Source organism: Centrocercus urophasianus, unplaced genomic scaffold, assembly GCF_019232065.1.
Source record: "Centrocercus urophasianus isolate 14NV4802_14NV808 unplaced genomic scaffold, USGS_Curo_1.0 seq_10, whole genome shotgun sequence".
NCBI lineage: Eukaryota > Metazoa > Chordata > Aves > Galliformes > Phasianidae > Centrocercus > Centrocercus urophasianus.
Window position 1 is genome coordinate 41,809,494 of NW_024884142.1, and position 25,904 is coordinate 41,835,397.

The 25,904-nt window shown below is 34.7% G+C and overlaps 1 protein-coding gene across 1 annotated transcript in view; it reads right to left on the reverse strand.

Moving 5' to 3' along the window:
- FAM184A (family with sequence similarity 184 member A) overlaps window positions 1-25,904 on the reverse strand; it is a 58,126-nt gene that overhangs the window by 23,278 nt on the left and 8,944 nt on the right. The window contains exons 2-9 of the mRNA XM_042817844.1: window positions 20,375-21,229; window positions 18,588-18,723; window positions 16,605-16,786; window positions 15,734-15,931; window positions 12,960-13,082; window positions 8,625-8,786; window positions 6,052-6,173; window positions 5,717-5,867 (exon numbers count right to left, since the gene is read on the reverse strand). Of these exons, the coding sequence (XP_042673778.1) occupies window positions 5,717-5,867; window positions 6,052-6,173; window positions 8,625-8,786; window positions 12,960-13,082; window positions 15,734-15,931; window positions 16,605-16,786; window positions 18,588-18,723; window positions 20,375-21,229 (1,929 nt within the window). The remainder of the gene's footprint in view (window positions 1-5,716; window positions 5,868-6,051; window positions 6,174-8,624; window positions 8,787-12,959; window positions 13,083-15,733; window positions 15,932-16,604; window positions 16,787-18,587; window positions 18,724-20,374; window positions 21,230-25,904) is intronic.

Genomic DNA, 25,904 nt, shown 5'->3' on the forward strand with positions numbered 1-25,904 from the left:
CTGTTTCAAGCATCAAACTAGATGTGTTTTTTAATTTAATTAAACACAGCATCATGGCAGACGAAATTAAATGGTGTCCAAAAGAGAGATTAAAATGAATTCCACTAACACATTGGTTCTAAAACAGAGGAACAAAGTTAACATCTATTAGTATTCCTACTGCATCCCAGTGAAAATACTTTGAAAATTCTTGATTTGTTCTGGGGCTGTTTGGTCTATATCATATCTCTTAATTTTACATTGTCTATAATGAATTTCCTACATTAAATTCAGAATCTTTGAAACAAAGAACAAAATAAACACCATAGCTAAAAGCTCAGAAAACTAGATGGTACATCTGGCTGCATCTCGTGTATTTGTTTTTGTTCAAGCTTCAGAAAAAAAATTGTCAATCTCCAGGATCATATCTCTGCACAGAGTATGGAGCCTGGAATAAAGGAGCTGCCTTATTAAGAAGTTCAGTCATGAAACAGGGAAATACCCTCAACAGATGGTCCTCTGAAGGCTGCAATGACTCTAAATTACAAGATTATTCGTATTCTCAATAAATCCCAAAGGAATGAAGCACAGTCCTTTTAAGATCACTGTATTCAGAACTGTAATCACTTGTGACAAGTTTGCAATAGCTGTAGAAAGCTTTGCCCCTTTGGACACAAAATTCCACAGAGAAAAGAAGAGACATAGAACTTTACACTGACTTAAATGCAAGTCCCCTCCTTAGTGTAAATTCTATTTTTATTCTTATGGATTTTCACACTTCACATTTGTAAGTACATTTTAAATCTTGCCCAGAAACCCTATGGGAAGACACTATGCATCCACTAGATGTCATACTAGCCTTACCAGTATCACCAAAAACAAGAATGACGACAGTTAGGATGGACAAGTCGCTTGAAATTTACATCCTACTTGATTCTGACAGACAAGCCTTTACCCAGTTTGCTCATGACAAGATCAAGTGAAAGGAAGAAGGGTACAATGATCCTTAATCTCTCTTCCTTCAGGAAATGGATGTATGTATATGCAGGTTTTCTCCAGTAGAAATTTCCAGCATCCATTTGACAGCAAATCTTCTAAACAGAGGATTACCCAGACTGTAGAACAAACCATTAATCCTTTTGCTAAGGAAAGAAATTAGCATTTCCTGATTTTGCTTATGTGGGCACGTGGTCTCTGAACACAGGGCAAATAAAAACGTAATGCCCTCAGGTAGAAGACTGGTCATGTATAGATGCCCATAGGAGCTTTATGACTTTTCTACAGCATTCTATTTTCTGAACAAGAATATTTTCAGTGGCTATTTTTCAAGACTCTGTGAATGAGCCTGAAATTTTCTGAAAATTCTAGTTTGAATAAGATCTCCATCAAAAATAAATGATTATGTTTTGATATCAATAATTTTATGCTTACTATGAGATTAAAGTAAGCTTAGAGAGGAAATCTCACCATAATAGAAACAAACTCTGAATGGAAAATTTTCACTATCTTTTCAAAATAGTTTTCAAAACCCTTTTCAACTTTACAGCAGAAAAAATAAATAATAAAGGGCTACCAAACCAAAGTGTATGCAATATACTCTTGTCCATTCTCACTTTTATTTCCATTACTGTACTCTCATATCTATTTAAAACTGATGGCATCTTCATATGCAAAAAGTTGACAAAGTTAGAAATAAGAATTTCACATTAATACTTGACAGATAATAACATGAAAATATCTAAGAACTGGGAAAAAAAGCTGACAAAAGTTTCTTTTATCTTACTGAACAAGCATTTTACTGAAAGTAAAGTAGACAGAAAAAACAATATTTGCTCAAATACAGAAAAGATAATCCACAATCAACACTCAATTCAATTTACAGAAAGAAACATCACAACAAGAAATATATAAGAATATGCATTTCTTAACCTTTGCATTTAAGTTCTCCTCACAATTGATAGTTGCAGAACATGAAGCAGCAAAACAGAGAACACACTCATGCTTTAAAAAAGAAAATTTCTTCAATTTTGTTCATGGTGAAGTCCTCTCAGCAGTGAAATTTCTTAAGAAATAAAACATTAAAAATGCATTCCACAGCTAAGAAAAATGGAAAAGAACCACTACATCTGAATTTCTTACATATTTCATGAAGGAACTCCTATGTGGATTGATATAGATGTACTTAGTAAAATTTACAGGGGAAAAAATAAAAAGCACTTTCTTTTTATGCTTTTTATCACCATTTCTCATATCAGAGATGAGAGCTACGCACAAGATAGACACTGATCGAGTTAACCTATCAACCACAAATCTAACACTAGATGGTAAGTGAGGTTATACAGCTGGCAAAAATGCACTTAAGCATTTGATCAACTGAAAAGCATTTGCTCTCAAGGGAATTATTTTACTTGTAACAAAACTCTCTGTTATAAAACCAATAAACCTACAAGCATTCTAGGAAAGACTACTTAGACAGTAATGGCATAAAGGCAAAAACATTATCTTACTTGATGTAAAAGCTAGATTTCATATACCAAATTGGCAACAACTAGTAGAAGGTAGAAATTTGGCAAATAGTATAACATAATAAAAGAAAACCTAGCGTATTCTATAGTCATAAATTGTTGTAGTTTATTTATTTATTTATGTAGATACTGTTGCCATTGATAATTGTGTCTTTTCAATTACTATTCTGGTGCAAATCAAGAGTATCCTAAAGAAGGCATATTCTATTCTGTGTTTCACAATGTACCCACAGGAATGAAAATTTATAATAAATTTAGGAAGCACCACAGTATTTTCTAGAGTAAAAGCCACATTATTATCAATGATAAAATATAATCTTCAGTGTGAAACAATCTGTGAAAAATAATGCTTAGGTCCTTTAAACTTGGGTTATATCTGTCAAATACACATAATTCATTTTTGTCTAGAAGTAATTTGTTACAGTTCCGTCCTTCCCCCAAATAATTTGTGTTTTATTAGATTCTTCTGAAATGCCTTCTACCTCAATATACTGAAGAGAAATTAATTTATGAATTAAACCTTTCTGAATAGCATTTATACAACAAAAGGTCAGGATCTAGTCACTTTCTCAACATAAAGAGCACAGACCACATTTTCTGCCAAGTTGAGAGTTTACAGATGATTTTGTAGAGAGCATGAGCCTTTGCTCCTGTGTTATTTTGATAAATGATTGTACAGTACTGCTGTACTAGACTAGAGCAATGCTTCAGGTGTAAAAATCCAAACTACAGAAAGATGAGTCAGAACTCTGCTCTATTCTCAGAAATGATATGGATTTTCAGATGAGTTATAAATGCATCTTCCAACTAATGAAGACTGGGACCACATGTAACAAATTTACAGTATCTTAGGGTGTTCTACTTAGCATGTTTGAGAGGAAACTGAAATGAAAAAAACATTCTTTTGACAAAATTAAACTGAAAATTGGGATTCTTCCTAATATTGCTGACTTCATACACATGTACATGTAAAAGAAGAATCTCATTTCAGTACTGCACCAGTCTGTTTAAAGTAAACTATAAACTCTCTGGGGCTGTCTGAGATGAGCTTATTGCACAAGTTTTTAAAGTGTTGAAGTAAGTCCAAGCAGAACAATAACACGACTTTGACTGATGCAGCCAAAGTCTATAGTCAACTCTATGTTGTGAAACGCATACTAAAAAAAAAAAACCCACTCTTTTCCACACTGAAAACACCATCTTTGATTTTTTTCCATAATGAAATGATTACATATGTAGATAAAGAGGAAGCAGAGGATGTCTGCAACCTTGACCTTACCTAGATTTTTAACATTCTTGTGTCCAGCTGTAGCACAGTTCAGATGGATGGACTGCCAGATAAGAACTGACTGGCGTACAAAGTTCAAAGGGCAATAGTTAATGGTACTCTACTTGAAACACTTCTACAACTAGAGTTACAAGGATTTTTATTTTTTTTTTTTTAATTTTTTTTTAAGGTGCCTCTGTGTTCTGAAGGAGGACACAGGAATTATCATAACTGCATCTGTGGATGACAGCTGGGGGGTGCTAGAAGAGGGGACAAAATACACTGAAAGGCAAGGGTACTATCCAGAGTGGTTAAAGTTGTGAGCGAATAGGAACCTCATGAAATTCAACAAGGACAAATGCAAAGTCCTTCCCCTGGGATGGACTAAGCCTCTGCACTGGTACATAGTGTTTTACAGCTCTGCTGCACGTAATCCAGTTAATGGTAGCCTAAACTTGACTCAGCAGTAGACTCTGGCAGCAACGAATGCCAGCAGCATACTGGGCTGTAGCAACAAGCAGTAGTTTCAGGGAAGTACTTAATTCCCTTGACATGGCATTTGATGCATTTCACTTGGAAGGAACACAGTCTCTCTTCCTCCAGTTCAGTCATCTTTGTTTGCCCCACAATAACGCTGATAAACTTGAAGACATTCAGAAAGGAGCCACTGTGAAGATGGCTGGTACTGGAGCATGCACACTGCAAGAACAGGCCAAGGGAACTAGGTTTGTTCAGTGTAAAGAAGCAAAGGCTTTAGCCTTCCATTACCAAGTTAGCGAGAAGATGTAAACAACCTCTTTATAGCAATGTATAACAGAAAATGAGAGACAACAATCATGAACTGAAACAGAGGAGGTTCTGATTAAGGAAAAAAAAGAAAATTACTGTGAGGATAATTAAGCACTAGACCAGAATATTCAGAAGGGCTGTAGAGTCTTCATGCGTGGTAGTGATCAAGATCTGGCTGGAAAAAGCCCTAACCAACTTGCCAAATTCAACATTGACTCTGATTTGAAAAAGAGATAGGACTACATAACTTTTCGAGGTCTATTGCAACCTCATCAAGTCTATGATTCTATAATTCAACCCAGTACAACTGTCCTTTGTGAATGGCAATCAAGAGGAATTTACTGCAAATCCATTTCTCTAAGAGTTATCCATCATAGACACTATAGTCTGAAATTCTCTCCCTTCCAGAGGTAATGGATAAAATGTAGAAACTAATTAACTGTAAACGCTTACAGATGTAAAGCTTAATTCCATACCACCATCAACAAAAATCTTTCAGTCTTTATGAAATAACTACCCAACTCAAACACTGACATGGAAAAGCAACACTTGGATTAAAAATACAACTGAAGTCTCTCTTGCTTTTGTTTCTTGTTAGTCCAAAGACGCACGCTATTCATAAATGATGCAAGTTCTTGGTACAGTGAAAGGAATTTAAAAAACAACAAAAAAAAAAGTTTTACATATGCAGTTCATTTCTTCACTCACAAACTCTCCAATAAAACTCTTGTTATAACTGTAATAAACATGTCATAGTAGCTGAGGGATGTTTTGGCTTTCCAGTGACCTGTACATTACTTTATTGTAAAGATATGGAATAACATCAAGTCTAAAGTATTAGCTTTGGTAAATAAAGGTGAGCAGAGAGACAATAAAAATAAATAAATAAATCTTACAGTGAAAAGGTGAGACTCCCACTACCTCAGGAAAAATCTCCAAAAGTTTTATTCAGTTTTAACATGAAGAAGGACATTAGTATCATTTTAAGATACCTTTACTTATCTCTCGTAGAGTTCAATAATTAATACGCTTAAAAAATCGTTATGGTAAGAAAATACTTCTCAAAGGGAGATGTCACAACTAATTTCAAGTAGCTAATTGGTAATAAAGTGACTAAATTGTAATGACCTTCAAATTCTCAGAGAGACCATATTACCTGGTCTAAAAGATCTTCAACTTTTTTTTGCCATCCATCCCTGGCTGCATTTTTTTCACGTTCTTTAAGCTGCAATAGTTGAGTCATAGCTGCCTTCTTATCTTCTTCATGCTGAAGTCTCAGCTCTTCACGAAGCTTATTACATTCCTGTCTAAAAGTAAAGGTCAAATAACTAAAATTCGAGAAGTGAAAAAGAATTAAGAGTTCAGCAACAAATGGAAATGCTTAGATAATAACAAAAAGCTTTGTTTTGCTTTTCATTTGCTATTACATTTGCACATAATACCTACTTTTATTCCTTAAATAAGAAATAAATACTAAAAATCAATACTTGCCGAAGATTTTCTGTCCATTTAATTTCCAAGTCACGAGCCATTCTGTCAACTTTGAACTTTTCTTCTTCTCTCATGGCAGCAATCATTATCTCATGCTGTTGTCTCTCCTGGTCTAGTTCTCCCTGCAAACACAAACTTCACAATAGAGACTGATCAGCAGCAAAAAAAAGTATTTCAAACCTTACATTTATAAACCTAACATTTATATTTCTATATTTACATTTCTAACAGATTTCAGTTACAACTGGCTTACAAAACTTGGACTATTACTTTTTCAGTAAGTACCTTTTGATTAATGCCTTACTTCCATTGCATACTTTTGGAACATATTTCCTCTAAAATGTAATACAAAGGAATTTCCTAATAAGTAATTTTTGAACTAATATTTTCCAAGACAGCCATAATAAATTGCAGAACAATTTGTTAGAAAGAATCTCAAGAGGTCTTCCAATTCTAATCAATGCAAGACCAACACCAAAATTTGAGCAGGTCAATCAGGTTCTTGTCAGATTTTTGGTTGTTTTGTTGTTTTTGTTTTGTTTGTTTGTTTGTTTTTTAAATCAGGAATTAGTACCTGAATTACAAACTTTGAACAATCTGGATTAGATACACAGTTCATGTCTCTTTTTATTTCTTGACTAGCAGGAACACAGTCTGAATACAGAAAAAAGCAAACAAAAAAAACCTTCGGAATTTAGAATTTTTATCCATTTCTGTTCAGATTTTACCATTTTAAATAGTATTACATACTACCAAGATTCATACTTAGAAGAATATCTCTCAGCAATGCTTTCTTCATTTACGAGAAGCAACCATGGCCATCTACATGTTAATCATTTTTTTTTCAAAAGATAATTTTTTGTAGTATTTTTTTCATTTAGTTTTAAAGATCTCTTAAGAAAAATGTTGTGCCAGTAAACATTTAGAGAAATTTTTAAAAAAGTCCACAACAGAACAAAATCCTGCTTCAAGCTGTTTCTTTGCAGAAAATAACACCAGTTATGAAATCAGATTCAGGGATCATTTTCTTAAATATTTGCTGCTCTATAGAATCATAGAATAACCTAGGTTGAAAAGGACCTCAGAGACCATGTATTTTCAACCCCCCTGCCATGGGCAGGGTCGCCAGCCACTAGATCAGCAGTGTTACATCCAGCTTGACCCTCCACACCTGGGGCATCCACAACCTCTCTGGGCAAATACTTCAAACGCTTGCTATGATCTTGTAAATGTTCTTCGCGTACTGAGAAAAAAATATATACTTAGTATTAAAGTTGATGAGTTACTAACAGATTAGCATTGATTCTTTGTATGTATGAATGTAATTTTTTTGAATGTAAGAACTTTACATTCATATCTGATATTCTCTTCCTTAGAAGATAATAGTAATAATCCTCACAGTGTAATCTTACATCTCATTTTATTGTGATTTTAATGAGGGATAGTGTAGGTGAAGGTAGACAAACCACTTGGAGTTCAGTTCTTTAGAGTCTTGTGCATTTTGAAAGATTTGTTCAAGCATGCTAACTCATGTTTGTTTTACTATTTTCTGAGACTGCCTTGTATCTGTAGAAGCTCTATATCTTATTTAAACAGTGTCTAGGCATAGAAAAATACCTATGATTTAAAAAAACAAACAAACAAACAAAAATAATAAAAAAAAAAACCAACCAATACATTCTCCTCCTTCCCCATTTTCTCACTGGAAATAAAATGGGAATTAATTTCTAATTATTACACAGCAGAAGAAATATTAATAAAAATGTCTCAGGTGTGTAAGAAGTGAGCTGACAAACTGTGGGACTAATAAGACCTTTTCATCTCTGGAGCAAAGGTCAGAGGCCAGACAAGCTACTAAGCTGACAAAGATACTAAGTTGACAAAATATTATGATCAGACAAATGGGTTGTTTTGTATAAAGAGGTTACATTTTCTGGATATAAGTCTGTCATCTTCTGAAGTATCATAGCATATATCACTAAACTATTCTTAAGGACCTTCTGAAATCTGAGCCCAAAATAAAGACGGACCGTTATTTGGGGTAAACATGGTACGATGCACGACCTCTAGGGAAAGACAAAACCAACCAACCAACCAACCAAAAAACAATAACAAATTTTTCAAATAACTCTATAACTGGAGTCTTGTTCTGTGTATTGTTTAGCATCTATTGTCTGGATTAGGAGTGGCTTAGCACAATCCTTTTTACATTCTCATGAAATTCTTACATTCACTCAATTCCCTGAAAAATTCAACACTGGATATATTTTGCACAGGCATACTTTGGCAGCTAGAGTTTATATTAACTACAAAAAAAGCACTACAGTTATATTAACTATCAGAAATGTGTTTGCAGCAACATGCATCAAACATTAGAAATTTTCTTTAGAAAAAAAAAAGATTTTCAGATTTTTCATTTTAGCTTAGAATAAGAAGTGAAAATGGTTTTTTAATGGAACTATATAAACCTCTTTCAATAATGTATAAACTATAATATGCCTTGCCATTTTAATAAAAGACTGAAATCACTGCACTGGTATTTTGCACAGTTTATTCTCCAACATTATGTTTACCTCAACATTATACAGAGAATCTGTGGTCTCTCGCAGTCTTGCCCTAGTTAACTCTAGTTCTTTCTGTAGTATTTCCTGAGCTTCTTGAAGACTGGAGATATGTCCTTCTGCAGTACCAAGGCCTTGTTCACTTTTTCGTACAAGATCTTGCAGACGACACACCTTCAATATATAATTAAAAAAAAAAAAAAACAAACAAAAAACTAATTACATAATTATTATTAATAACAGCCAAGTCAACTTGGTATCATTTCCTTCTATCAATTTCTAATTCAAATTATCTTTTTCTTTGCACAGACTGTTCTATTCTCTTTTAATATCACTTAATCTTTGTGTATTAGAGCTAAATTATAATATACTACAAGTTAAACAAATTAAACAAGGATAAAAGGATTTCAAACATTAAACAGGGAATGAGGTTACACAAAAGTTCTGAAATTAACACTATTTTTACTGTGAAAAAGCACATTTGATGCAAATTAAGATCACAACAAACTATTATGAAATACATGAACAGATAAAATTAACTTGTGCCAAGATTTATGTTCCCCGTCTTCAGATTGTCCATAAGTTAGCCATTTAAAGCTCAAACTAATATCTGTTATGTGACCATATCACAGAGACATAGAATCAAGTTGAAAGGGATCCACAAGGATCATGGAGTGCAACTCCTGACTCCACAGAGGACCACCCCAAATTCAAACTCTTTGAGAGCACTGTTCAAATCTTCATGAACACCAGCAGGTTTAAGGCTGACAATCACCATGGGAAGCCTGTGTCCATGCCCAAACAAATTCTGGGGAAGAGCCATTCCTCAGTCCACAATCTGATGCAGCTCAACACCATTCCCTGTCACAAGAGAGCAGAGCTCAGCGCTGCCCCTCTTCTCCCCTCCTGAGGAACTGCAGGCTGCCATGAGGCCTCCCCTCAGCCTCCTCTTCTTGGGGTTGAGCAAACCAAGAGAACTCAGCAGCATATCATACATCTTGCCCTCTAAAATGTTCACCAACTTTGTAGATCTCCTTTGGATGTTCTCTAAATTTTTATCATTCCCACATTGCAGCCAAGATTGTGGCTTAATCTGTGGTATTGTTTTCCACAGCATTTTCATTTGTTATTAACTATTACTGCTAGTAATCTACACACAGCATCTGCAATGATAGTAGTAGTTATGCTGTTAGTGATTACTCCAGTCTTCCAAAGTTTGATGTTACAAATTCTTGCACAGAGTGCTGGTGAGAAACCACAGGCTCTGTACAAAGTCCACCGAAGAGTAAACAAGAGATGATACTGAGGCATGTGGAGTCACCACACAACAGAGACAACCTGTCATCCTACACAGAAGAGCCTGTAGACACATCATATCTCCTGTGTTTCTCAAAGTATGTAATTAAGGTACCCATATTCCTAACTACTCATAGCAATACTTTCATGTTTGGCTGACTGTTCCTCAGCTCTCCATCTATAAAACAATACTACGCTTCCTTTGCTTCAAGAGTGTGAACTAGCTATAAAAAAGGGAAAAAGTTTTTAAATGTGCAGACTGGAAAAACAGAATAATGGCAGGCCTGCAAGACCAAAGAACAACAGCTAAAAGGAATTTAAGATTTTAGAGAAGCAATAGCCTATCATAGTCTCCTTCTGTTGATATAAATATCAAGGCACAACTGTCTTGAAAGAGTAATTTTTGGTTTCTGAGTATGAACAGGCAATAATAACTGCTGTTTTTGTATGTCAGCAAAATTACATGCAAGTACTATTAGCTACTCTAAATGCACACAAACACTCATCCATCCATCCACCCACCCACTCACACACACACACACACACACACCCCTAGAACTCTCTCCCACTTTAGGCAATCCCATAAAATGTTGAAGAGGGACTACTCCTTTCTCGTCAGCAAGGAATCCCAAATTGCTTTGGCATGACAGGTGTTAGTGGAAAAACTAATATCATTTTAAGCACTTACCTCTAGGATCCTTCTCAATATGTGCAAACTAGTAATTCCCTACAAAGCACTTCTAGTTAGAGGAGAATCCCTACATGGAAAACTGCTCCTAAAATTGTATCAACATCCCTGAGATACATCATTACGTACCTGGCAGTACCACATCACTTGCAGTAAAAATTAACAACAGTCCTACAGATCAAAATGATAAGGAAATCTTATGTAATTGTGCCATTCATGAAGTTTAGACCTAGTCCATTAATGACAATGCATTGCTGATGACTGTTTAAAATGACCCATAGTCACATTACCAGAAATCCTTTGCAAAAGATGGCCAGTACTTAAAAAGAACCAGACTTGCCAAAAGGTCTTGACTGGTCAAAGGTGAAAGGAAAAGAAAAATAAATAAATAAAAAAAATAATTACATAACTAAAAAGATTAAAAAAAATAAAAAGGGAAAGTCATCCTAAGACATGAAAAAGTTGGAATCTTGACTTATCAGAACTCTCAAAGAAATCTCAGGCAAGCATTTAAGACAATAAGTAGCTTTTTTTTTTCTTTTTTTTTAGCAATTGTCCTAATGAGGCTTTCCCCATACTTTGGCTCAGAATGGTGCTGCTAAAAACACCCCATTTCTAATCATGAGAAAGGTTCAAAAGCAACCTTTTCAGTGGAGATGCCAGAACCAAGTTAACATCCACAGAAAGTGATAAATATGTGCCTACTCTTACATATGCTTATTCTTAAAAAAACTTTAAAAAAAAGAAAACAACAAAAGTGGAAGAAGCAGCTGAAACATAAGAGGAGAGCTAAAGGCATGCTAGACATTTCACAGAGAAGTTTGTCTGAGGTCTGTGAAGCCACTTTCAATTGTCAGCAGAGAACTAAAACTGTGAAGTACTTGCCAACTGTGAAGCTCACACACTTCAGATAAATATAGTGAGAAAATAAAGCAGATTGCCTTTGTACTGCAGAGTAGATTTATAGACCACCCCAAATTTAATTTCTGCACACTTTCTCTCATTCTCCTAATATTCAAAATATACTATATTATATTTATGCTGGCATAAGAATGTATATGCTCAACTATTAAATAGCAGATGGCACTAATTTCCTATTTTGGTTTATGTTATAGTTGCCTATTCCTCAGCCATGCTTATGCATTTGTTTTGTTTTTTTTTTTTTTTTTAAACTCAGTGTACTGACTGATTTTCCAAGATAAAACTTTTGAAATGAATGTATGACTGTTTAGCTCACACATAACAAATGCACTGCATTTTCATCAATTTAAATGTTGGCAAGCATACTGTCAAAGACAGCCAGTGCACTTTCAGCTTCAATTAGTACATTTTCCAACATCTGAATTATTGGCAAAGGGAATCAGAGCTACAAAGGAGCCACTGTTTAACAAGGTCTCACAACTGACTTAGCATCACTATTGCTGAATTCTAAAGATAATGACTTCCAAAATGTAGTACATGTACACTTTCAGAAGTTTTCTTCTAAAGAACGTGTAACTTTTGTACAGGTTGCAAGCCAGAAGAATTAGAAAACCACCTGCTGCATCCAGATCTAGTATGGTACTAGAATATGTACTACTGCAAAAAAGTACTTAAATTTATGCTTAAATTCAAAGTCTGTTTTAAAGCATACATGAAAACCATGTATGGTCTCTTGAACAATTAAAAAAAAAACAAAAACTAACAAACAACCGATTACATAAGAGCAAAAAGAAAGATTTAAACTAGCAGGTTTTAATGTATTTTAAACTCAGAGTAAAAATATTTTGAGAATATGTTTAACCTAGACTGCATATATCAATATATTAGTACACTGTAAATAATTTGTCTCCTTATAAGCAAGAATGGCATACAATCTTTTGCTGGAAATATAGGAGGTACTGCTCCAAAAGTAACTTGCATAGCTAGTGGTGGTGACTATGCTGAAAAATAACATTTTGTAGTTAACAATGTGCTCTTTACTGCATGCTAATTATGAACCAATATGGCTTAAATATAATTCTCCCTCCTCCCCCCCTTTTTCTTGACATACTTTGTGTAGAGATCTAAATATCTAATGAGAAGATAAGCAGAGTTAACACAAGCAGGTTTGTTCTCATCTTTTTTTTTTTTTTTTTTAATATACTTTTTTTGTTTTGATGTTTTTGGAGAAAACATTTAATCCATTCTCAGAAGCAGTCAAGTAACTTACCGTGCTTGACAAATATTCTACTTTTGATAGAACTAATACACTACACAGACTGAACGCTGTAGTCCTGTAGTACTGGACTCTAAGCACAAATTAAGTACAAGATCATTACTGATTAAATGTACAGATGATCAAACACAGAAATGTTAGCTGATACAATTAAGTTGACTCTTGCCTCCTGATTGGCAGAAGTCAGTTTCGTTGTCAGTTCTTCCCTCAGGTTTTCCAGCTGCTGTCGAAGCTGATTCTTGTCATCCTCCAAATGCAGTTTCTCCTTCTCAAACTGCTGCTCTAACTCCTTCAGAAATAAGAGTGAAAGAAATATCAAGCACACCTGCAGTAAGATTACAAAACAGTACAAGTATACCACATGACAATTCTTCATCCTGGCAAAAACAATACTCCTTATCTCAAGCAGGAATTGTCATTTCCTCCAAGTGTTAAAAGATGAACATTTATGTCCAATTAAGACGGAGGTATTAATTTTTCAATTTGTCATCTAACATCCTTGATTAACCACAAAATAAAGTTATGCAGGACTTCCTTCTCAATTACTAGTTTTGCTTTGCATTTAATTAGAAAAATCATTAGAACCACAGCTACTTACTTTCACAGTTTAGCCTTCTGTTAGTTCTGCAATTAAAATAAATTCTATACAGAATTGAAAGAAATCTTGCTTTCAATTTCAGCTACATGCATATAATCAGCTCTACAAAAATTGAATGAAAATTGTTAACAACAGAGTTCTGAAAACAGCTCTGTTGAATGAGCTATTTTTCTCTGACGTGAGTTTACATTGTTTGTGCCATTGTTGGAAGTTTTTTTGCTGAAGAAAAATGTAATTTTATTTTTCAGATTTACTTTATTAATATTCAGAATGAATTTTCAGTCACATTTAGACTGAAGTTTGTTAAAACTAACAGCTTTATTACATATTTCAATTGAATAATACATAACTCATTACACTACCAAGCCACCTTGTAGACAATTAAAGTTGCCAAGTAAGGTGCTCCAGAGCCAGGTAACATAGGACTCTAATGTAACAATCTATGCCACTACTGGCTCCCTTATTAACTTCCTACTAGGAATTCAGCTATAATGCAAGGTTTAGCATCAATTCACAGCATCTGTGAATGCCTTGGCTCGGACTTCTAAGAAATCAGTAATATCTAAGAAGCAGTTATGAGAAAATACATAGACCAGAGACTTGCATGACACAAAAAGCACAACTGAAGCATCAGTAAAATTCTAGAGAAAGGAAGATTCATAGCTCAAAAATTCAAGAGGAAAAAGATTGTCATAAAAAGGTATAAAACTCTAAGGAACAGCAACATATTGTCATCTGGCTCATTCCAAGAAGAAATTGAGGCCAACCCTTCTTTATCTGATTATTCGAGCTGGTGGTGAGCATATTAAGCCTAGTAGTTTATTAACTCAAGCACTCTATTTATTACAATATACTATAATAATTTATATCAAGCTGTTTGCACACAGCTTGAAATAATTCTGTTTGATTGTGGTAAAAGCTGGACAAAGTGACAAAATAGAGGGCTGTATTTTGTATAATACACTGCTATACAACATAACAAACATCTGCTTTCTTTACCAGACCCAGACAACTCATCACATGACCAATAATGCTTGTTAAGTTAGACTTGTTCTGTTCATATCATGATCTGCTGTTTGCAAAATTTCACTGGTGCCATTCAGACTCTATTCTGATAACAGACTAATTAGATTCTTTATGACACCTCTCAGTTTAGCTGAGCAGTACTGAAAAATTATTAGCATTTCTATTTTCATCTTTTTATCTGCTGATAAGCTACAGAAATGGCAGCAGTCCATTCTATAAATGGAAAAAAATGATGCAAAGAAATTTAAGTTATTTCTTCAGGGTTCTATTCTCATTCTTTAGAAGTCTCTTCATGCCCCATTCTTTCCAAAGACTACCAGATGACTTTCCTAGTCTTTCAGTACCAAAGAAATCTCCACATCCACTATCCAAAGGTTTCTTGATCATGCTTCTTTCACAGATTAAACTCAACACCTCTCACCATCTGATACCATCTTTTTCTCTATTGAATTACTCAAAATCCCCAAATTGTGATTCAGGTCATACGTTCCACAGAGTAGACAGCACAGTGATTAAGATTTATTGAGATCTAGACCCTGACATCCCTATATAAGTTAACTTCCCCTGACTAGAATCAAGTTTCACAATTCTCACATTAAAGAATAAAATGGGTAACAACTCTAATTTCACGACTTGTAAGAACAACTATTTTATGATGCCTTCTGTTTTACTCTCTACATTAGTTTTAGTAACTAATTCTTCCAAAAAATGTTTTGGAAGGTAGCCAAGACATAATGAAGTAAACTAATAAAAACATCATTGATGCAAATGTGTTTTACAGTAACATGAAAGATGCAAATATTTTCATCAGTCATATGGAAAGACCATTACATACTGAAAGCTAATTTAATTACTTACAAAAGACAAGAGTGTCACAGTGTCCCTCAGTAAGTTACCTTCCCTAAGCATCAGTGACTACAGCAAAAACATTTTTCTCTTATCCCAAAAGGCCAATTCTATAACCGCAGCAAGCCTTTCAGTTTCAAGATGCTGAAAAACTGATCTTGAGTGAAATATCGACCATTCATGGGCCACAAGAACTGGAAAAAGATGCCTGTTAAATTAAAAAGCAGTAGTCTTCATTACAATGCTAATTGTTTTGAGTTGAGAATTCTTCTCTATAAAGAGAAGAGCATGAGTTTTCTGTTGTTGTTCTCTTAGATACATGTTACTTTAAAAAAGACTGAGCAATTTCTTCAGAGTGGTTCAACAAATCTGCAGATAAAATTTGCCTTTAACAAAATGATGCACTATGGGGTTCATATACCATCTGCATTTTTTGAATTTGTTTGATTATTCAAAGAAAACAAACCTACCATCTGCAGTTTTTTCTTATCCTTATTAGCGTTGCTGTGTGCAGCCTCGATTGCAGTATGGTGTTTCCACGCCAATTCTTCTAAAGTTTTTGAATGAGCCTCTTTCAACTGTGCAGCCTCTCCTTCTAACCTTGCTTGCAGTTTTACCAACTCCTTCTCATAATATTCACGCTGCGTCTCCCTTGCTTCATTTACTTTCTATAAAAGATGGAGGAAAAAAAAAATCATTTGTATTCAAGGATAACAAAATCCTACCACAATTCAAATAGGAATGTAGAAGGAAACTAAGAGGAAATACATAAAACTTTACTGATAACATAAATCTACAAAAATTAACTTTCACATTCAGAAAATTGAGCAGACACTAAACATTTATTAATTCAGTAAGCAAGCAAAGAAGCAGTTTAAGTATATCCAGGCAAACAATATGTCTGTATTAAAATTTGGGTTTTGTACTATTTAATCTGAAGAAAGAGCAATCAGGTATCAAGTCTGCAGAAAATTTCAGTTCATTGTTTTCAAACATATACCAAAAGATCTTTAGAGAATCTTTTTTTAAGTTATTTAACCACTTCACCTTTCTCTCTAACAAGACACTTTTGATATTGGGTATCTGTGCTTATCATAATATGTAAAATGATGTTGTTTTTAAGATGTCTGAAAGAACATGAACAGTATCTAACCTAACTTTCCTCTGTTCTCACTTTACAGTCTATATTAGTTATTCTATGTTGCAATGTAAGGTACACTTGAAACAAACTAATACCGGTCCAAACCAGGTCAAACTTAAAAATTAAAACATTCATTCATTTTTTCCTTATAAATGTAAGTCTTCTGCTCTTATACAGCTGAAGCAAATATGTTGTCTAACCTTCTCCAAGGCCAGAATCTGCTGCCTTTGTCGCTCATCCAGACTCTGTGTTTTGCTTTGTAGTAAGTTTCTTTCTTCTTCCAGTTGGGATAGCTTTTCTTTTAATCTAGACTTTTCTGATTCCAAATCTCTGATTGTAACTTCTTGTGTCATCTGGGTAGCTTGAAGCGTTCCAATGTGACCTAAAAACAAAACTCTTTAAAACCTCATGTCATTGGTCTTGTAAATGAAGTACACATTCATACCCTAATGACTTCTAGAAAAAACTTGAGTGGAAATTTTCATGTGGATCTCCACACTCACTGCAATGCTTACTTCCCCTCCATTTTACTCTTTTTTATTTTTATTGTTAAAACATCCAACAATTGCAGAGTCTTTGGTGCTGGGGCTCCTTTAGTTTCAATTTTGCTGCTTCAATGTTGCACATTGATTCCAAGAACACAGAAGTAGGCAGGACTAAGAAGATGCACAATCAATCCCAAAGAACTAACCTCACCTAAAACAACGCATTTTTACCCCACAATAAGCTACATAAAAGAAAACAAAACACTGAAGTCCAGTGGCAAACACGTGTTATCAAACTCTTAATTTTAATCAGCATGCAAGGAATAGCAACTAAAACTAAAAGCTAAGCAACTAAAAAACAACTAAATCTTTGCAGGTCAGAGGCGTGCTTTTGATGCCTTTTTGTTTTTTGGAGGATCGGCATCCCATTTGAAAGCTATGACTAAGATTATCTTAACAGGAAACATATTCCTTTTAGCTATTTACATCCAGAAGGACCTCATAGTTTCTTGGGTCCCATATGGCCTCTATATTGTCAAAATATAAAATCTATCCTTTTCCAAGCCCTTACATGCATAGTATATATGTCCTAAGCATAAAGCTCTCCAGATGGCAAATACAATTAGTCCAATCTATAGAACTGCCTCATTATTTGAAGGAAAAAAAAATAAAGCCTTGATACAGGCCACATTTACACATACCATTCAAGGGTTAGGCCATATGTAGCCATCTGTAATAGTAACTTCAGAGTATTTGCAAATTAATGCTGTGAATTATTTTCTGTCTCCAAGACCAATTGATCCAGTCTGGCAACATCCTAGCCCTCAAAAGAAGGTGATCTTATCCTAACCATAACCCATAACTTCTGGAAAATAATCAGATGTTTCTAAGATTGCTCTAGTCAAATAAGGCCAAAGATAAGCCAGGAGCTTATTTTTAGTCTACCTACAGCACAATTAATGAAGTTCAAGTCCATGCCCAATCACATGCCCAAACCAAACAGTTTGCTACAGATACAATACTAATGAGCTAAAATCCACACATGTACAATCAAGTGTTAATACAATTTATATGTCATTCCATATGGTATTAAGCACAGAGAAGTCAAGAAAACAGCTATAAAGAAAATCCTAACAAATTTATTAACCAACAAACTAAATATCTTCTGAAAGCAGAGGTAAAGCAAAGTACCACTGCCTCAGTGAAAGCACAAAGCAAATGAAAAGGATAGAGAAACAGGAATAATGTTTTTTGATAATTACATGGAGAACACACAGATGCAATATAGAAGCATATTATACAAGTATAGCGTGATGAAATCATGACATGTAGTTAATGCAAGATGATTCAAGGCCTATAAGATATATACCGAGCACACAAAGTAAAACATTGTACTTGTATACAATTAATTACACACACAGAAAAAAAATCTTAAGTGCAAACTATGCAATATCAAAACAGTTAACAAAAGCACACTTGTCAGAAACGTGATTTAGTGGAGGGTTGTTAGGATAGTATGGTCAGGCTGCAGTTGGACTTGATCTTTAAGGTCTTTTCCAACCTGAACAGTTCTATGATTCTACGAAGAGCATTAAACAGTCCTTAGGCACGCTAAACCTCCACAGCTTCAAAGAAAAAAGAAATGCTAGAATCCGTAGATGAAGATCATTTTTTAGATCACATTACTAACATACATACTGGCTTTGAGAACAAGATCAGTGGCCTGCTGTTGTAAGCGCTCTCTGGCAGCTGCTAGCTCACTTTCCACTTCTTTATGTTTGCTTAGCAATGACATCTCTTCCTCCTTCACGTCATCTAGCTGTTTTTGAAGAACCTATAGAAAACATGGTATAACATCTAACTATATAGAATAACATTGAAATGAGCATTAGGTGAAAATGTACAGAAAAGACCTGTCAGCAAACAAATTTTATTTCAACACAAACTGAAATCTAGTAACATTACCATCATATCCATGATGTGAGCTTCCAAAAATATCATAGAAGATATATGGCATGACAAGGAAGTGTAAAGCAAAGTGCAATAATATTCAGAAATGTATGAAAAATAAACACAGTGTACAAATTTTCAGGATCCATTTGAGAAACCTGGTTTCTCAAATCTCAGAGTTCTTCAAACTGAAGAATACATTAGATGCTTACAGCAGTTTTCAATCTCCTTAATTAAACAGATTGGAAATGGACTTTTGGAATACCCTTGGGAGACTGGAAAAATTCTGTATTCATCTTCTGATATAGGAATAGGGGGGGGGTCTTCTTTTACCTGTAGCCATTACACAAGATAACAGCAAAATATTCAAAGGATTGGCTGGAATTAGTTTATAAATGGGAAAAGTTGATGGTATATCTCAGCTCAAACCAATGAGGTCCTGGATTCTTTCAGAATTGCTATAATTATCATATTTAAGATACTTGCAAACATGAGAGTTACTAAAACTGCCCAAAGCGAGATATTTATTTAAGCTCTTCCACAGAGATCTTTATAACTAGGCACAGTTACAAAAAGCGAGTAGTATTTCACAGAAACTTTTCCTTTAAGGACAACATACATAGTCCTATCTCTCTGCTGACCAAAAGACCTGTCTTTGTATGTCTGGGATGTCTTGTCCTTCTTTATGGACAAGAAACATTAGTACTGAACAGCAACTTCAGAATCAAAATAACTCTGAACATATATTCAGCATTTCAGTTACTGTCTGTAAAAACATCACAGAAGGCTCTTTTTGTTATAAAGCCAGCAAAGCTAACATTCAGAAAGTTTTTGGTTTTTTTCTTCTCAAAAAGCCACTCTTCTTAACACTCTGGATGCTTAGGCCAGATAGTCACCAAAGATCTCTATAACCACAACTGCACTGAATACAGAATATTCATCCTATTTATAGTCTGTGCTATTAAATTTCTGTAAAATATATTAGGCTGCTTCTTAACTTTTTCTCATCTTTTCTAGCAAGTGTTTCCATTTATCAGCATAACAACTTACACATTATCGGTCATCAGCATCTTCCTTCCCACTCTGAACCTTTTGTTCTGGGAGGTATAGATGAATTTACATGGAGAACTAAGGAAAACATACTTGTGCAAGACCTTTTTTTTTTTCCTGTTCCCTAAGTAGCAATGGTTTTGAATACTTTGTTCAGTACACTGTACTTCGGGTAATATGACTGGAACAACCAACTTCTGTTCATGCATAGTGGAAAGCAAGTCACTTTGCTTGTACAAGGAGAACAAAACTTTCCCATGATTGGGATATCTAGAGTCTACTGGAATATAAACAAATATATATTAATTCAGACTGATAAAACTAAATAATATAAATAAAATATCTAGAGTTGAAAAACAATTATGAATAGTAGAAAATTCAGTTTACATGTTTCAATCATCTCGGTGTAACTGTCTGGCAGCCTAAACTGGAAAACGAAAGAAATAAATAAATTCATTTTTGGAACAACATAGGATTGACCTCACCTGAACATTGTTTTCTGCTGTACTAAGAGCCACCTGAAGTTTTTGGCATTTTTCCCGAAGACTGGCAGCTTCATCCTGGACCATTTGCAATTCAGTTTTAAGTTTTCCCAGATTCTTCCGTAAAATACTTTCTTGATTTTGAAACTCTTTCCTTAGCTCCACCTCTTTTTCTTTGCAAGCATGCAGACTTTCAGCTGTAAAAAGCTGGGATCTTTTCAATGAATCAAGTTCGTGTTCATAGAAGGACTGTGCTTTGCTGAGTTTACCTTCATAGTCCTCAATGAGTTTTTTTCTTTCCAGTCTCAATTCCTCAACTTTATTATTCAAGTCTTCAAGTTCCAGTCTGTGCAGTTCTTCTAGCTTTTCTTGCCCTTTACTCAAGGTTGCATTCTGATTCTGTTGAGTCTTCAGAAGTTCTTGAATCTCAAGCCTATGTGCAGCTCTCAAGTCTTCCAGAGCTGAACGCTTGTCCTTTTCATATTGCACTTGCAACTGTATGAAACTTCGTAGCCTTTCCTCAAACTTCTTCCTGATCTCTTCTACTTCTCTTGACATGGTCACTACACGTTGGACATGCTGGGCTTCTGCACAGAGCTGCATGTCTTCAACTCTATCCTTATACGCTTCAAATTCAGTCAAGGCCTGATGTTTCATTTTTTTATGATCCTCCAGTGACTCCTCCAAAACCTGGATCTTTCTCTTAAGATCCATTTCTTCTGCAACTTTACTTTTATACTGCAAGATCTTCTCCCTTGTCTCTGCAAGAATTTGTTGAATTTCTTCTTCATGGGCATCCTTAAGGGCTTGGATAGCAGCTTCATGTTCATCATTTTTAGTGTTCAAAGCATATATTACCTACAAACATGAAACAATAATATACTCAGAAAAGACATTCTGGCTAACTGCTAAATAAAAAATAAAAATTAAAAGCACCCTAGGCATTCTGCTACTTTGACAACCTGGCATGTTTTACTGATACAAGAGAGACACCAAATGTTCTTATGAATTTGACTGCATAAATTCTGTTTTAGTCACTACAATCTTACACATTTTATGGAACAGGCTTTCTACAGTTTGCAACCTATAATTTTGCTGATTAAAAGTTTGCCTTTATATCCATGTTGTTGCTGTAAATTCCAGCGGTGAAAAAAGCACATTATACATATGAAAAACAAGACATAATATTTGAACAGAAGTTTTCTGCCAGAAAATACACACACAACAATACAAGACAACAATATATGCTCCAATTTCTTTTCCTGCAGCACTAAAGTCCGAATCTTGAATTCCTGCTCTTCAACTGCTAACTATTGTTAACTATTCTGTTTTAGACACATCTAAAATGCCAACACTGATTGCTCTGCTTTACAGACCTGTAAGTTGCCCAGATACAAGTTGCTTTTAGACAGTTCATCTATTATACAACCTGTGTATCCAAATCTCCTAAGATCTGAGGTTTCCAACTACATAAGCTTGATAACCTTCCAGCTAGTCAGTTAGTTGAAAAGGGAGACAGCAGCTTGGGGAGTCAAGGGAGCTAAGTAGCTGAAGTTGGTTGAGAAGCCAGCAAAACTATTCAACACTGGGTGAAAGTTCTAGAGTAACTAGATATATCTCATGGGATGTATCAACTGCACAACACTGTAATTTAAAATAAAAAAGTCAACCTAACTCTCACAAACATACAGAAGTGTGTGCATGTTTACAAATACCTCAGCGAAGAAATTATTCATACTGTAAAAAATACTATGAGATTGTCAGCTAAAGATCTTAATACCTTTTATACAAAACAGTAACATAACTAATAAGAGTCTAACGAAATGCTATGTGATTCAGCCCACAGAACTACAGTAGCATTAGTAACAAAACCAGTAATGATCTTTTTATGCCAAGAATCAAGCACTGAACTATTTAGCTCTACCACGTGGAGTACAACTGAGGAAATCTTTTTCTGCATTAGCAGAAAAAAAGAAAAGCAGAAAAAGTCTTGCACCAACATGGAATACAAACAACACTATTTGAAACTGTGGCTGAAAGACATTTGACTATTTGGCTAAGAAATATTTTCAGCTCCAAACCAGATATTATATTCTTACATGGCCAGCTTCACTTGGGTCATTTGCTCCAGCCAGCAACTTAGTCATGACAGAATGAATATTTTTCCCAATTAAAAATACTTCATCTTAATAGTATATGAGGTGCCAAATAAATTCTGCAGCACAGAGAATATCAAAACAAATGACTGATTTATTCTTTTGAAGTTAACATGAAAATAGGAACTGATACCTTTTAGAAAAACAACAAACTAACATGTCTTGCACAAACAAATTTTATATCTCTGGTAAACCTTCATTTCAGACTCAACAAATGGACTCCTGAGAGAGCACTTCATTTAGCCTCATCCAGCTGACATGCCTTATTCTCAGTATACACTTTGGCGCAGCTGCCAGTGCATGTTGATGCTTCAGCCACCAGTTTGAAACACCCCAAGACTGCACCTCTCTTTAATAAGCTGCAACAAAACTACAATGACAACAATAAATTGTTCATGAACGTTCTTATTAATGATTTGGAACACACAAACCAACAAGCCTGACCTACTCTATCAGTAGGTAAATGAGAATTGAGCTGTTCAACACAGAAAATACTACGAAACAATAACAAGACTTTTCTAAGGACAAGTCATTACCTACAGATAAAAGGGGGATACATATAGAAAAGTTGAAGTTTACAAAATAGTAACATTAAAATAACACCTTCCAGGAATTACCGTACTGCTACAAAAAATTAATTCATATGATCTACTGCAGTCCAGAATGAACACTTTCTCCATAACAATAAGCAAAGCATTCATTTTCCTCCTTTTCTTCCTCTCTGTTGACTAAATAATGGTAAGTAAGTATTTAACTTTGGCTTTACTAGATAAATATCTGCTCCTTAATGCATTAAAAATATAGTAGCTTTGAAGTATTTTCCTGTAGGATTCAAAAAAAATAATCGTTCAGAAAAGTTCTCCACAATTGCAAATACATTCTAATAAATGCATTACTAACAGATATATGAAGTAGACAGCTGATAGCAACATTTTATTCCTTCTCATGCATTATTACTAGCAATACATTGCACTCCACAAGATAAACTCTGAAGCTTTTTCCATATAACAACTGAAGTTACATTTTTAATGACATATTTTTCTTTAATTGTAATCAAGAGACAATCCTCCACAAAGCATTCAACAGGGAAACCCAAGTTACTGCTAAGTCTTACACACACACTACTGCCTCCTTTTAAAAAAATCATAATATGTATGTCCCTCCCCACCAAAACCTATGCATATCCATGTCCATATCACCTCTATTTTTACTTTTCTTAAATAAATAAAATTCTTATAACTACAAAGAGTTTTTGTTCCCTAGGGAAAATACAGTAAATATAGATGCTTTGTCAATTCAGTCCTTTGTGTCGCTGGCAACGTAACAAGACTCCTTAAGCCCAGAACTCCAGGCCAGGATTGCTTGGACTCCACTGAAATAATGGAAGAAAGAGCATTTATTCTTTAGCCATCTGGTCTACTGCAAGCCTTCATAAATGCTGGGCCAGCACATTAAGTACACAATACGACAAACAGGGAAGCGACATATAGAGTCTGCAGCTGTAGCATCTCCCTCCAACAGCATCTCTCCAAAAAAGCTAGTCAAACTTCACCACTCTGACTGTGCCTAAATCCAAACAGAGCAAGAACATGGCATTCCTCTCCAGCCTTCAAAATATACCCATGTACTGGGCTCTACCAAGAGGCCACTCCTGCAGCCTTGTAAGATAAACCCAATATACACACCAACAGAGCTAAGTGCATTTCATATGTGTTTTCTTTTTCTGACAGAAATTTAAGTATTTGCACTTGTTGAAAATCCAGTGGGCAAATTAACAAGTTCCTAATACACCTCTTATATTTTAGGCAGTCTTTGATCACAGCATAAGGATACAAAACACACTAGGACACTATGAAAAGATTCCAACAAATTAAATGCAGTGTAATTAAAATGAAACTTTGGTGACAGTAGCGTATAATAACAAAAGAAAACATCCTTGAAGATAAACACTGCAAAAAGAAGCAGAAAGGAATAATGGAGTGGTTACCTAAGTATTAAATAATCACAAATTCCCTTGCACTTACTAAGAACTTAACTTACTTTCTACTCCAGTAACAAACAAAACACATCAGAAAACACAAGGACCAACACAAGCTAAAGAAACCCGAGGCAATGCAAAGAATTACATATTCTTTCAATCCTTTCTCAACATTAAAAAAAGGCAATACAAGCTGCCTTACTTAAGATGCACTGGAAAGAAAATTCACATCTGTTAATACTACATTGTATTCCACGTAGACATAAAACAAGCTGAACTCTCTAATCGATACCCCACCCCCACAATCTATACAAGACATTGACAAGTGAAATATAAATAATAAATACAACTCCTTCTCTTTTCCAGAATAGAGAAAATTAAGCCAAAAATAAGCTATGCAGTCTACTGTACTACATAGTTTTTGTTTGAAAGAAATATAGTTTTCTTTAGAAAAGAAGCATAAGGAAGATATACATTACATGAAGGTGTAACTACCAGGAAATTCATCTGCTTCAACATCAGCTACATTCTCCTGGGACTCTCAGCAGGTAACCCACCATTTAAGGAAGGCAAACACAGGAATACAAGACAATTTGTTATGCAAAAAATTAGATACATGAATTAGAGAGTCAAACTAATCAGATGGCTTTAAGCATGCTTATTTTTACAGCTAAGAACACATAGGAGTTGATCAGAAAGGACAGACTGTGACAAAAGGACAGATTTGCAAAAGTTATCTTACACAATCCTCTAATGAACAAGATTAATTTAGGTGTTCATTCTACACACAGGTAAGAATCAACTATTTCTTTAGAGTAGTTAAACATATATTTGTCACTACAACCCAATGTCCTTGGGCTGGGCAAGGCACAGAATAATTGCCAACATCATCCAATTAAAGCCCCTTTTCGGTTCTGAAATATTAACCTCTAACAATCAAGTTATGTCAGGCACAACCAACACAAATCACAATTAGCTCTAGGCAATTTGCTAAGATAGTTAAATCTTGAGAAACATACTGCAGCACCAACAACAGCAAAAAAGATTTAGTGACAGATGTACAAATTCTGCAATCTGCCTCCCAGTGAGAAAGAAACACATTTAACTTCTAATCATCTAACTAGAATATGGTTGACACATCTGCTGTATGATTAGTCCTCACTGCAAGAAAAACAAGCCAAAGGACTACTCCAAGTTATGCTTTAGTCACTGAGCTGCATTTTCTTATATTTTTTTTCTTTAATATTTGCATGATTTAACAGAATTTTCAGGTACAGAAAGCCTCAGAGATATTTAAGCTAATATGTCTGTACTACATTTGTTTGTAGGTATTTGGAATCTGAAGCAAGGCATAGACAAGTTCTCTGAGCTGAGCAACTGACTTAACATGATAACGTTA